At 45.2% G+C, this 15,295-nt stretch overlaps 1 protein-coding gene across 2 annotated transcripts; it reads left to right on the plus strand.

Annotated features, from left to right (window-relative positions):
* Positions 1 to 4,519: 4,519 nt before the first annotated feature.
* apoa-i-2 (apolipoprotein A-I-2) lies at positions 4,520 to 6,655 on the plus strand. 2 transcript variants are annotated; one of them, NM_001124248.1, is given in 4 exon segments: positions 4,520 to 4,545; positions 5,260 to 5,311; positions 5,443 to 5,587; positions 5,701 to 6,637. In NM_001124248.1, coding segments are annotated over 3 exon segments (789 nt in total). In that variant the 5' UTR covers positions 4,520 to 4,545; positions 5,260 to 5,268; the 3' UTR covers positions 6,302 to 6,637.
* The last annotated feature ends 8,640 nt before the right edge of the window (positions 6,656 to 15,295 follow it).

Here is a 15,295-nt window from a genome sequence, read left to right on the forward strand (position 1 = left end):
TCTTGACACCTCTTCATACAAATCATGCCCCGTAGTTGTGCCATGCATAGGACGTAAAGCCAAAAACTCCTCTGTCACGCTTAGGTTGGAGTCCACTCCGCGGATGAAAATTGACAACTGGGCAATGTCAGAAATGTCGGTGCTCTCATCCACAGCCAAGGAATATGCAATAAAATCTTTTCCCTTTTTCACAAGCTGCTCTTTTAGATTGATGGACAACTGGTCTACTCTCTCGGCAATGGTGTTTCTGCTCAGACTCACATTTAAAAAGAGTTGCCTTTTTTCTGGGCAAACTTCGTCACAAACTTTAATCATGCAGTTTTTGATGAAATCCCCCTCCGTAAATGGCCGGGCTGATTTAGCGATCTCTTCTGCCAAAATAAAACTGGCCTTGACAGCAGCCTGGCCTTGTGATTTGGCTTTTTTGAACAGAGCCTGTCGAGATTTGAGGCCTCGTTTTAATTCCTCTGCCTTTTGTAGCCTTTGTTCCATGTCCATATTCTTGTTTTTGTCCGCGTGTTTCGTTTCATAATGTCGTCTCAGATTATACTCTTTCAGTACCGCCACACTTTCTCCACACAGAAGACACACAGGTTTTCCAGCTACCTTCGTGAACATATACTCCGACTCCCACCTTGTTTGAAACCCCCGGTTCTCAGTATCCACCTTCCGTTTTGCCATTTTTGATGGGTATCTGAAAGTTAATTTTACTGTGATGCTGACGACTGCTGTGCCAATAAATATTGAAATGAAGCAGCCTACTGCTCGGTGCGTCACCTTTGCATTGTGGGAAATGTAGTATTGGTGCGTGTAAAAGATCTGCGGGCTGCCGGCTTGCTGCGGGCCGGTTCTAATAATAAATCAAGATCATCCCAGGGGCCGTAAAAAACCTTCTTGCGGGCCGGATGTGGCCCGCGGGCCTTGACTCTGACATATGTGGTCTATAGGGAGGAGGTCAGAGAACTGGCAGTGTTGTGCCAGGAACTGAGCGTGGACTACAGGAAAAGGAGGGCCAAACAGGCCCCCATTAACATTGACGGTACTGAAGTGTAGCGGGTCCAACACACCAAGACAGTTGTGAAGAGGGCACGACAACACCTTTTCCCCCTCAGGAGACTGAATAGATTTGGCATGGGTCCCCAGATCCTCAAAATGTTCTACAGGTGCACCACCGAGAGCATCCTGACCGGTTGCATTGCCGCCTGCTAAGGCTACTGCTCGGCATCTGACTGTAAGACGCTACAGAGAGCAGTGCGTACGACCCAGTACATCCCTGGGGCCAAGCTTCCTGACATTCAGGACCTATATACTAGGCAGTGTCAGAGGAAGGCACAAAAAATTGTCAAAGACTCCAGTCACCCAAGTCATAGACTGTTCTCTCTGCTACTGCATGGCAAGTGGTACCGGAGCTCCAAGTTTAGGACCAAAAGGCTCATTAACAGCTTCTACCCCCAAACCATAAGACTTCTGAACAACTGAACTAATCAAATGGCCACCGGACTATTTACATTGGCTTGTAAGTAAGCATTTCACTGTAAGGTTGTTTCATTTCACCTGTTGTATTCGGCACATGTCACAAATAACATTTGATTTGATTTGAACAATTTTACTATGCTGTGGGGATGTTTTTCAGCAGCAGGGACTGGGAGACTAGTCAGGGTCGAGGGAAAGATTAACGGAGCAACGCACAGAGAGATCCTTGATAAAAACCTAGTCCAGAGTGCTCAGGACTTCAGACTGGGGCGAAGGTTCACCTTCCAACAGGACAATGACACTAAGCACACAGCCAAGACAACGCAGAAGTGACTTTGGGACAAGTCTCTGAATGTCCTTGAGTGGCCCAGCCAGAGCCCGGACTTGAACCTGATCAAATATCTCGGGAGATATTCTTGGGAGAGACCGGAAAAGGGCTGTGCAGCGATGCTCCCCATCCAACCTGACAGAGCTTGAGAGGATCTGCAGAGAAGAATGATAGAAACTCCCCAAATACAGATGTGCCAAGCTTGTAGCGTCATACCCAAGAAGACTTGAGGCTGTAATCGCTGCCAAAGGTGCTTCTAAAAAGTACTGAGTAAAGGGTCTGAATACTTATGTAAATGTGATATGTCTGGGTTTGAAAAAATCAATCATTTGCAAAAATGTCTACAAACCTGTTTTTGCTTTGTCATTATGGGATAGTGTGTGTAGATTGATGAGGGAAAAACACAATTTCATCAATTTTAGATCAAGGCGGTAAGGTAACAAAATGTGGATAAAGTCAAGGGGTCTGAATACTTTCCGAATGCCCTGTACAACGCCAGTCAAATTTATTTAGAATTCATGTTCTACATTAACAGTTTTCATACATCAACATGCTCAAATTTCAGCTAGAACTCAAGTCCATGGGTCTGCAGGGATGTCCCCTTAATAAATGAACAAGTTCTACGGAGCTCTCTAATCCAGTGAGGAAAACTAGAAGTTCAAATCAAGTCAAATGTATTGGTCACATGCACAGAATAGGACAGATGTAGACTTTACAGTGAATTGCTTACTTACGAGCCCATTTCCAACAATGTAGACTTAAAAAAGTAAGACAAATGTTTGCTAAATAGAAAGGAAATAGTTACAGAATAAAAACAATAATGAGGCCATATATAGTAAAACTATATAGAAGTTCGCTTACAATATATCAATAGATTTCTAATGACACACAAACACTATGATGACAGACACTCAATCCTCTATCCCAAGGAAATTCCAATTCCACCGATTGACATGGAGCCACATTGACAAAGTCCGTCGATGACGGAACAAGTTACAGCTCAACACTGACCCTTTAACCTATTAATCACCATGGAGCATGCGGCACACACATACAAACACACACACTCCCTCTCCCTCTCTCTCCCTCTCTCTCCCTATCTCTCTCTCTCTCTCTCTCTCTCTCTCTCTCTCTCTCTCTCTCTCTCTCTCTCTCTCTCTCTCTCTCTCTCTCACTCACTCACTCACTCACTCACTCACTCACTCACTCACTCACTCACTCACTCACTCACTCACTCACTCACTCACTCACTCACTCACTCACACACACACACACACACAACTCGGGGCTCCCGAGTGGTGCACCGGTCTAATGCTTAGTGCTGTATCACCACCGGCCGTGTTTGGGAGCCCCATAGGGCGGCGCACAATTGTCCCAGCGTCGTCTGGGTTAGGGTTTGGCCGTGTTAGGCCATCATTGTAAATAAGAATTTGTTCTTAACTGACTTGCCTAGTTAAATAAAGGTTCAACAAAATAAATAAATACAAATATAGAAACACTGTGTCCCATCGGAAATTACAACATGCTCTATGACACTGGGGTTTATGGCCCTGGACCTGATGTCCTCTCTCTGTGTCTTATCTGTGATCTCAATCAAGCCAGCAAACGCTGTCCAACCCCCACACAGGCTCCAATGCAACAGTCAACACACAAGAGAAGGAGTCATAATTGATAGCAGAATGTTATTAGGCTGATTGCATTCAACTTACTGTCTTCTCTTTGACTGGGTTCCCAAAGGTCTACCAGATCTATATAACTTGTACATAAAAAATGAAGAAAGAGATACATATACATGCTGTAGGTCTCCACAAATCAAACAATGGAGCCAACCAATAGCGATAACCCAGTATTTAACTGTCACTTTTGACCTCTTTAGAATCTTGTTATATACGAGCATGTTTCTTTTTGCTTATTCTCATTGCTGAATCGGGGACAAATCTCATGTGTCCCTCATTTGGTAACCCTAATCCCTCCAACAATGTATAATCCATTCTCTTCTTAGTGAACAATGTTGTGAATAAATGAACAAGATAACTTGAGGCTAGCAGATGTTCCTCCTTGGTGAAAGGTCTTTGGTAGCATCAAGATGCTAATGCATCCTCAGGGTGCTCCTGTCACCTCTCTCTCCCCTGCTGTCTGGCCCATCTCCCTGGTTCTGGCCCTTTCATGTCTCATGATAATGCCACAGGAGATAGCAGCTCAGATAGTCCAGCAAGGCCAGGCAAGAATGGCCATTGTCTTGGAGGCCAAATGTTCCGGGAAATCATGGAGCACATGGTGGTTGTATTGTGTGTGAAAGTTTTACCATCGCACAAGGTGATTGAGTTGATTGTGGCATTGAGCACAGCCAGAGTGGAGATTGTAATTATTCGCCTGAAAATGAAATCATATCACAATTAGAATAGATAGCCATTTAGAAAGACACAAAATAGGGTCGAGAACATTTGATTATCCATGATAATGCACACACAGACAAGTGTGTGTGCATGCGAGTGTGTGTGTGCGCATACACTAGTGTGGGAGTGTGTGTCCACCGAGTTTCACTTTGCTGACTCCCCCTGAATGCACTCTGCAGGTGACCATTGTACCCGGCTCCTCCCTGTGAGACGGTGTGGGGGTGAGGTCCACCTCCACGGAGGCACACAACCTCTCACACCTCTCCCCCCTCCTGCTGCTCCAGCCCTATAAAAAAAGAGAGCTGGCCCTCCTGTTCCCCAGTCTCATAACGACCAATCACCCACCAGGTAAGAGAACAACTGGGAGAGCTAAGGGCTGGGGCTAGAGGTCAAGGACTTGGTCTGCATACGCAGAGGACGACTGAGGAACTAGCAGAGAGAAAGGCAGACTAGAACTTTCCTGCTAACTTTTTTGGGATCTTATTTTGAACGCTTATTACCACTTTGATATGAACTGTTGCAAATACATTGGGCAGCAGTTATCACTTTAGCAATACTTCTTCCAGACAGTTTACGATAATTTACTAGAGAGATGCAAGGGAACAATGGAGAAATAATTGTATTAAATGTCCTAGAAAAAAAGATAAGCTAATTTTCTTCCTATGGGAATTAGGTGGAAGGAGTTAAGGGTTAATCTCGTTGAAGGAACAGTATAACTCTATCCAGCTCTGTGTAATCTGACCAGATTAGAGGTCCTTTCAATAGGCTGACATATGGCAAAGCGTCAACTGATTTAGGGCAGCCTGGAGTTGCGTGCCTTTGGGGGTTTGCTCCTTGTGCTTCTCCAAGTTAATTATTGTCTAGTTTGCTTTTGGTGACATTTAAAGTTTGATTTAGAGTGTTTTGCAATTAGTGATTTGTTACACTGTTCAAGTATTGTTCAACTCTAAATCTATTCTTAACCATTCAATGTTGACTTCCCATGGTTTACATGTTTAATTGTGACTATTTGAATTCTTGTCTTGCTCATTGTTCATCATCTGTTCTCTTTTCCCCCCTCAGACCACCATCATGCAATTCCTGGCTCTTGCACTCACCATCCTGCTGGCCGCAGGTTAGTATCCCATGCTCTGGTATATTGAAAAATTCTAAATTGAATCTTACTCAATTCCATTAAAGTGCTGGGCCATTCACCACTGTTGCCCAACCAATGTCTGACCCTCTCCCCTCTCTCTCCTCTCCCAGCTACCCAGGCTGTACCCATGCAGGCTGATGCTCCCTCTCAGCTGGAGCATGTGAAGGTAGCCATGATGGAGTACATGGCTCAGGTGAAGGAGACTGCACAGAGGTCCATCGACCATCTGGATGACACAGAGTACAAAGAGTACAAGTAAGAACATGTTGCATTTCATCTTCTCTATCTTCAATGGTGCCCAACCTCCACATATAACTAAAACAATCTCTCTCTCTCTCTCTCCCTCCTCTTCTTGGTGTTCCTCTCAGGGTGCAGCTGTCCCAGAGCCTTGACAACCTCCAGCAGTATGCCCAGACCGCCTCCGAGTCCCTGGCCCCCTACAGCGAGGCCATCGGCGTTCAGTTGACTGAAGCCACCGCCGCCGTGCGCGCTGAGGTCATGAAGGACGTGGAGGAGCTGCGCTCCCAGCTGGAGCCCAAGCGAGCCGAGCTCAAGGAAGTCCTGGACAAGCACATAGACGAGTACCGCAAGAGGCTGGAGCCCCTGATCAAGGACATCGTCGAGCAGCGCCGCACCGAGCTGGAGGCCTTCAGGGTTAAGATAGAGCCCGTTGTGGAGGAGATGCGTGCCAAGGTGTCCGCCAACGTGGAGGAGACCAAGGCCAAGCTCATGCCCATCGTGGAGACCGTCCGTGCCAAGCTGACCGAGCGTCTGGAGGAGCTGAGGACCCTGGCCTCCCCCTACGCTGAGGAGTACAAGGAGCAGATGGTCAAGGCTGTTGGAGAGGTGCGCGAGAAGGTGGTGCCCCTGACCACCGACTTCAAGGGCCAGTTGGGCCCCGCCGCCGAGCAGGCCAAGGAAAAGCTCATGGCTTTGTACGAGACCATCAGCCAGGCCATGAAGGCATAAACACGCCCTCAACCGGACCCCTCCCTCTCTCCCTCCCTTCTCACTCACACTGACTCACGCACCATACGTACCAAGTGAATGCCAAACTGATGCACTTCCTCTGCAGCGACATGGCAGACTCTTACTCTCTCTAACCACCACCACATGCGCTCAAGCACCTACAAGCGCAGACACTAACACACTATTGCATACATTCAGTTTTGAACTGTGTTCAGGGCCTGTGTGCACAACCCTAGGCTTGCACAATCTCGACTGTACTATGAACATCAAGTGTGAATATTCTTGTGTTGCTGCTTGTTCAAGATAGCTGTGTGCTTCGAAACAGCTCAATAAACACCATACTGTTTCATACTATTTTATTCTCTGAGTTTGCCTTCTTTGGATTGTATTGTTTAGAACAAGATTTTATTTATGGCCCTCACAACTAACGTGGCGCTTTGTGACAAAATAGCCATGTTGGGTTTATGTGTTCTACCAATATGTGCTCGATGACAGGATTTTGAACCACAAAATAATGTCGTTCTTCTTTAAAGTCTCCTCTCTCAACATGATCAAAATGTAACTTCATCAGCAATATACACTTATGACAATGAAACAAACACATGTCTCTTCCACGGATACCATGTCACTGTAACAGTGTTTATTCGCATTGGTTTAAAAGAATGGTTCATCTAAAAATGATAACTGATAAAAACAAAAACAAATTAACTTAAAAAGCCAACTGAAAGCCTGTGACCATTCATGGGAGTTCAGTCTTACTGTTGGTGGCCATAGAGCGTTGGTGAACGGATTAATGAGGAAGAGGTGTCAGTGTATTGGTAGGCAGTGACCCGGTAGAATTTCATTAGAGATGGTGATGATGGGGAGCTAACACCGTTCCATCATCGAGTATGTGCATAGACACACACACGTACACACACACACACACGTACACACACACACACGTACACTCACACACACACACACACACACACACACACACACACACACACACACACACACACACACACACACACACAGTTTATACTTCTTGAGTTATAAGGTTGCTTAACAATCATGCCGTCTAGACATAAGTTGGTTCTCTATAGAGTAGACTTCCAACCAATACCAACTTCTGTCCCTTCACATGTAACATCACTAGATATTAAGCAAGAGGGTAGTGATGGGTGAGGCCTTCAACGGCTCAGTTGGTAGAGCATGATGTTTGCAACGTCAGGATTGTGGGTACTGTTATCTGCACTAGCAGCGTTATGAAATCATATCTGCTGCTATCTACTGCTAAGTTGCAATAGTTTTGATAATAAACCTGTACTAACTGTACCATAAACTTGTATCGGCTGCTGTTTGGTTTTGGTTTGTTTGTAATGTTTGTTCATTGTTCATTGCTTTGGATAAAAGTGTCTTCTAAATGGTATATATTTTTCAGGACGCTGTCTTTCAAAGATAATTCGTAAAAATCCAAATAACTTCACAGATCTTCATTGTAAAAGGGTTTAAGCGCTGTTTCCCATGCTTGTTCAATGAACCATAAACAATTAATGAACATGCACCTGTGGAACGGTCGTTAAGAAATTAACAACTTACAGACGGTAGGCAATTAAGGTCACAGTTATGAAAACTTAGGACACTAAAGAGGCCATTCTACGGACTCTGAAAAACACCAAAAGAAAGATGCCCAGGGTCCCTGCTCATCTGCATGAATGTGCCTTAGGCATGCTGCAAGGAGGCATGAGGACTGCAGATGTGGCCAGGGCAATAAATTGCAATGTCCGTACTGTGAGGCGCCTAAGACAGCGCTACAGGGAGACAGGAAAGACATCTGATCGTCCTCGCAGTGGCAGACCATGTGTAACAACACCTGCACAGGATCGGTACATCCGAACATCACACCTGCGGGACAGGTACAGGATGGCAACAACAACTGCCCGAGTTACACCAGGAATGCACAATCCCTCCATCAGTGTTCAGACTGTCCGCAATAGGCTGAGAGGGCTTGTAGGCCTGTCGTAAGGCAGGTCCTCACCAGACATCACCGGCAACAACATCGCCTATGGGCATAAACCCACCGCCAGATTCTGACTGTTACTTTTGATTTTGACCCCCCTTTTGTTCAGGGACACATTATTCCATTTATGTTAGTCACACGTCTGTGGAACTTGTTCAGTTTATGTCTCAGTTGTTGAATCTTGTTATGTTCATACAAGTATTTACATATGTTAAGTTTGCTGAAAATAAACGCAGTTGACAGTAAGAGGACGTTTCTTTTTTTGCTGAGTTTGTGTGTGTGTGTGTGTGTGTGTTTGTGTGTGCGTGTGTGCGTGTGTGTGTGTGTGTGTGTGTGTGTGTGTGTGTGTGTGTGTGTGTGTGTGTGTGTGTGTGTGTGTGTGTGTGTGTGTGTGTGTGTGTGTGTGTGTGTGTGTGTGTGTGTGTGTGCGTGTGTGTGTGAGTATTACATGTCAGTGGCTTCATTACAGTGTGATGGATGAAGTGGGATCCAGGGTCCCTTGAGTGTCCAAGCCTGTATAAAGCCTGCTTGGTGTTCCAGTCCGCTGTCCCAGACCCAGTCAGTGGTACCCTCAACCACACAGACACAGACACTTGCTTCTCCAAGGACAGCTAACGGTCTGAGACTAAATCAGGGAGCTTTGCTGTGGTCAAAGAGCTACTCTAAATTGGACAGCAGACTGGTCAGTGAACAGTGGAACAGCAGAGCAGTACAACCAACTGGGGGAAGTTGAAAATGGACAAATCTGAAGCGTTGCCCACCACTGGAGATTCTGACTGCAACACGAACAGTATGGATGGTACTGGAGATTCTGACTGTAACACGAACAGTATGGATGGTACTGGAGATTCTGACTGTAACACGAACAGTATGGATGGTACTGGAGATTCTGACTGTAACACGAACAGTATGGATGGTACTGGAGATTCTGACTGTAACACGAACAGTATGGATGGTACTGGAGCTTCACTGCTTTAGTTTGAATTCATGGTTCCTTCCTCTTTTCTTGTGAAATGCTGTTTTTCATGTGTTTTTTCCTCCTCTTCTCCACATTTCCTCAGTTGTCTCACAAGTGTGCCCTCACGCTGCCCTGCTGTGCAGAGGCTTTTTGGGGTCACCTGTGCCAAAGCCCCCCAGGTCACGGGGGTCACGGGGGTCACAGTTCAGCTGGAGATGCACATGCTGTGTCAACAGTTTGACCAGCTGGGCACAGAGATGATCGTCACCAAGGCTGGGAGGAGGAACATGTTGACGCATATGGACACAGACACACACACACATAAACACACACACACACACACACATTCACTCACTGTGGTTAAACTAATCACTGCGTTGCTGCTGTGTCCTGCATGGTCCTTGTAGGAGGATGATGTTCTCTACATTCCAGGTAAGTATCTCAGGGATGGACCCTGCAGCGGAGTATGTGCTGCTCATGGACTTCATCCCTGTGGATGACAAGAGCTCCAGGTGAGTTTTCTCCATAGAGTTACATAAAATGTGATTTATAGGATCTGTGGTTTTACCCACACTCTGCCAGCATAAGAGACATGCACTAGATAGATCTACACGTAACGGTGTTTGTGGGGAATCATCATACAGTATATTATGCTTATGATGTACTGTACAGTCATACTCTGGCAGCCTCTTCTTGATTGTACAACATAATATGTACCAGATAATGCACAAAATCTTAAACAGCGAGAATTCAGAATGCATTGAGTAGAACTTTCACCCTGGTGTAATATACCCTGGTGCACCCTGGTGCAACATATGAATATAGTATCTTTGCTCTCCTGTATGTAGATATGTATTCCACAGCTCCTCGTGTCTGGTGGCAGGCAGGGCCGACGTGGCGCCCCCGGGGAGGATGGACTTCCACCCAGACTTCCCCGCCAGAGGCTCCCAGTGGATGAAACACATGGTCTCCTTCGACACACTCAAACTGTCCAACGACCTACTGGATGACAATGACATGAGCGACAAGCACACACACATACGGTACACACGGACACAGACCAGTCCAGACCAGACACAGACACGCACACACACACACATACCGACACAGACCAGTCCAGACCAGACACAGACGCACACACTGACCAGTCCAGACCAAACACAGACACACACACTGACCAGTCCAGACCAAACACAGACACACATACATACCGACACAGACCAGTCCAGACCAGACACAGACACACACACACACACACATACCGACACAGACTAGTCCAGACCAGACACAGACACACACACTGACCAGTCCAAACCAGACACAGACACACACACACACATACCGACACAGACCAGTCCAGACCAGACACAGACACACACACTGACCAGTCCAGACCAAACACAGACACACACACACATACCGACACAGACCAGTCCAGACCAGACACAGACACACACACTGACCAGTCCAGACCAGACACAGACACACACACTGACCAGTCCAGACCAGACACAGACACACACACTGACCAGTCCAGACTAGACACAGACACACACACTGACCAGTCCAGACCAGACACAGACACACACACTGACCAGTCCAGACCAGACACAGACACACACACTGACCAGTCCAGACTAGACACAGACACACACACTGACCAGTCCAGACCAAACACAGACACACACATACCGACACAGACCAGTCCAGACCAGACACAGACACACACTGACCAGTCCAGACCAAACACAGACACACACACACACATACCGACACAGACCAGTCCAGACCAGACACAGACACACACACCGACCAGTCCAGACGCACACATACACACAAATCTTTACAAACAGTACTTGCTTAAGTTCTTTATACATTCTTTGTATTTCTGAGTCTTCGTTCCTGTGTGTGGATGTAATGTGCATTGTGTTTGTTTGTCACACACCTCAATGATCTTGAACTCCATGCAGTGATCACAATGTAGTGGTTATATCAAGAAAAGCCAAAGTTCAAAAAGCTGGGCCTAAAATAGTGTGTAAGAGATCATACAAAATATTTATCTGTGACTCTTGATGTGGATGATATTACAAATATTTGTTGGTCTCGTGATTAATAAGGAGCATTCAGATGCTGCGCTTGATGAATTTATGAAATTGCTTCTTTCAATTATTGATAAACATGCACCTGTTAAGAAACTGTTAGAATTGTTAAGTCTCCATCAATTGATGAGGAATTGAAAAACTGTATGGTTGAAAGAGTTGGGGCAAAATGAGTGGCTAATAGGTCTGGCTTCACATCTGACTGGCTGACTTACTGCAAATTGAGAAATTATGTGACTAAACTCATCAAAAAGAAGAAGAAACTGTATTATGAAGCCAAGATCAATGATATAAAGATTATGGTATTTTTTTGTTGCTGAATACATTAAATGAAATTATGGGCAGAAAGACAAATTCAGGCCTCTCGAGTGGCGCAGTGGTCTAAGGCACTGCATCGCATTGCTAGCTGTGCCACTAGAGATTCTGGGTTCGAGTCCAGACTCTGTCGCAGCTGGCCGCGATCGGGAGACCCATGGTGCGGCGTACAATTGGCCCAGCGTCGTCCGGATTAGGGGAGGGTTTGGCCGGCAGGGATGTCCGTGTCCCATCGTGCTCTAGTGACTCCTGTGGCAGGCCAGGCGCAGTGCATGCTGACACGGTTTCCAAGTGTACAGTGTTTCCTCTGATACATTGGTTGGCTTCCGGGTTAAGTGGGCATTGTGTCAAGAAGCAGTGCGGCTTGGTTGGGTTGTGTTTTGGAGGAACTACCAAATTGGGGAGAAAAAGTGTGGGAGAGGTGGAAAAATAATTTATATCAATCAATAATGACAAACCTCCTATCTGTCATATATTTAATCTGAGCCTAGAGGAAAGTGTTTGTCCTCAGGCCTGGAGGGAAGCCAAAGTCATTCCTCAACCAAATAATGGTAAAGTGGTCTTTACTGGTTCTATCAGCTGGCTGCCAGCTCTTAGCAAACTGTAGGAAAAACTATGTTTGACCAAAGCCAATGATATTTCTATGTAAACAAATTAACAACAGACATTCAGCATGCTTACAGAGAAGGGCACTCACAAATGACTGGTCGCTGGTTGAAAGAAATTGATAATAAGAAGTTTTGTCGGAGCTGTACTGATTTCAGTGCAGCCTTTGAAATGTTGACCATAACGTTTGTGGTATGGCTTTACAACCTCTGCCATACCGTGGATTCAGAGCTATTTACCTAAAGAACACGGAGGGGTTTTCTTTCATGGAAGCTTCTCTAATGTGAAACATGTAAAGGGTTGAACATTTTTACCATTGACTTTCCGCTGGCATTCAACAAAGCCTTTGTGACCACGTATGCTGATGATTCAACCCTATACGTGTCAGCAACCACATCGAGTCAATTCACTGCAACCCTAAACAAAGAGTTGCAGTCAATTTAAAAATGGGTGGCCAGTAATAAACTGGTCTTGAATCAAATTGTATTGGTCACATACACATGGTTAGCTGATGGTCATGCGAGTGTAGCAAAATGCTTGTGCTTCTAGTTCTGACAATGCAGCAATATCTAACAAGTAATCTAACAATTTAACAACTACTACCTTATACACACAAATGTAAAGGGATGAATAAGAATATGTACATATAAATATATGGATGAGCGATGGCCGTGCGGCATAGGCAAGATGCAGTAGATGGTATAGAACAGTATATACAGTGCCTTGCGAAAGTATTCGGCCCCCTTGAACTTTGCGACCTTTTGCCACATTTCAGGCTTCAAACATAAAGATATAAAACTATATTTTTTTGTGAAGAATCAACAACAAGTGGGACACAATCATGAAGTGGAACGACATTTATTGGATATTTCAAACTTTTTTAACAAATCAAAAACTGAAAAATTGGGCGTGCAAAATTATTCAGCCCCTTTACTTTCAGTGCAGCAAACTCTCTCCAGAAGTTCAGTGAGGATCTCTGAATGATCCAATGTTGACCTAAATGACTTATGATGATAAATACAATCCACCTGTGTGTAATCAAGTCTCCGTATAAATGCACCTGCACTGTGATAGTCTCAGAGGTCCGTTATTAAAAGCGCAGAGAGCATCATGAACAACAAGGAACACACCAGGCAGGTCCGAGATACTGTTGTGAAGAAGTTTAAAGCCGGATTTAGATACAAAAAGATTTCCCAAGCTTTAAACATCCCAAGGAGCACTGTGCAAGCGATAATATTGAAATGGAAGGAATCAAGTATCAAATCAAGCATCAGACCACTGCAAATCTACCAATACCTGGCCGTCCCTCTAAACTTTCAGCTCATACAAGGAGAAGACTGATCAGAGATGCAGCCAAGAGGCCCATGATCACTCTGGATGAACTGCAGAGATCTACAGCTGAGGTGGGAGACTCTGTCCATAGGACAACAATCAGTCGTATATTGCACAAATCTGGCCTTTATGGAAGAGTGGCAAGAAGAAAGCCATTTCTTAAAGATATCCATAAAAAGTGTTGTTTAAAGTTTGCCACAAGCCACCTCGGAGACACAACAAACATGTGGAAGAAGGTGCTCTGGTCAGATGAAACCAAAATTGAACTTTTTGGCAACAATGCAAAACGTTATGTTTGGCGTAAAAGCAACACAGCTGAACACACCATCCCCACTGTCAAACATGGTGGTGGCAGCATCATGGTTTGGGCCTGCTTTTCTTCAGCAGGGACAGGGAAGATGGTTAAAATTGATGGGAAGATGGATGGAGCCAAATACAGGACCATTCTGGAAGAAAACCTGATGGAGTCTGCAAAAGACCTGAGACTGGGACGGAGATTTGTCTTCCAACAAGACAATGATCCAAAACATAAAGCAAAATCTACAATGGAATGGTTCAAAAATAAACATATCCAGGTGTTAGAATGGCCAAGTCAAAGTCCAGACCTGAATTCAATCGAGAATCTGTGGAAAGAACTGAAAACTGCTGTTCACAAATGCTCTCCATCCAACATCACTGAGCTCGAGCTGTTTTGCAAGGAGGAATGGGAAAACATTTCAGTCTCTCGATGTGCAAAACTGATAGAGACATACCCCAAGCGACTTACAGCTGTAATCGCAGCAAAAGGTGGCGCTACAAAGTATTAACTTAAGGGGGCTGAATAATTTTGCACGCCCAATTTTTCAGTTTTTGATTTGTTAAAAAAGTTTGAAATATCCAATAAATGTTGTTCCACTTCATGATTGTGTCCCACTTGTTGTTGATTCTTCACAAAAAAATACAGTTTTATATCTTTATGTTTGAAGCCTGAAATGTGGCAAAAGGTTGCAAAGTTCAAGGGGGCCGAATACTTTCGCAAGGCACTGTACATATGAGATGAGTAACGTAGGATATGTGAACATTATTAAAGTGGCGTTATTTAAATTGACTAGTGATACCGTTATTAAGTTAATTTATTAAAATGGCCAGAGATTTAGTGATGGCTGTTTAACAGTCTGATGGCCTTGAGATAGAAGCTGTTATTCAGTCTCTTGGTCCCAGCTTTGATGCAACTGAACTGACCTAGCCTTCTGGATGATAGCAGGGTGAACAGGCAGTGGCTTGTGTTTGTTATCCTTGATGAGCTTTTAGGCCTTCCTGTGACATCGGGTGAGACCGCACTACCCTCTGGAGAGACTTACGGTTGAGGGCGGTGCAGTTGCTGTACCAGGCGGTGATACAGCCCGACTTCACCACGGTGGCTGTGTGGGTGGACCATATTAGTTTCTCCATGATGTGTAAGCCGAGGAACTTAAAACTTTCCACCTTCTCCACTACTGTCCCATCGATGTGGATGGGGGCGTGCTCCCTCTGCTGTTTCCTGAAGTCCACGATCATCTCCTTTGTTTTGTTGACGTTGTGTGAGAGGTTATTTTCCTGCCACCACACTCCGAGGACCCTCACCCCCTCCCTGTAGTCCGTCTCGTCGTTGTTGGTAATCAAGCCTACCACTGTAGTGTCGTCTGCACACTTGATGATTG

The sequence above is a fragment of the Oncorhynchus mykiss genome, chromosome 24 (genome assembly GCF_013265735.2).
Source record: "Oncorhynchus mykiss isolate Arlee chromosome 24, USDA_OmykA_1.1, whole genome shotgun sequence".
Taxonomy (NCBI): domain Eukaryota; kingdom Metazoa; phylum Chordata; class Actinopteri; order Salmoniformes; family Salmonidae; genus Oncorhynchus; species Oncorhynchus mykiss.

What these genes read in the sequence shown, in the direction of transcription:
- apoa-i-2 (XM_021581478.1), top strand. Translation starts at nt 5,269, where the DNA reads ATGCAATTCCTGGCTCTTGCACTCACCATCCTGCTGGCCGCAG. An exon ending in CACCATCCTGCTGGCCGCAG is followed by an intron (nt 5,312 to 5,442) that starts GTTAGTATCCCA and finishes CTCCTCTCCCAG; the next exon opens with CTACCCAGGCTGTACCCATG. An exon ending in ACAGAGTACAAAGAGTACAA is followed by an intron (nt 5,588 to 5,700) that starts GTAAGAACATGT and finishes TGTTCCTCTCAG; the next exon opens with GGTGCAGCTGTCCCAGAGCC.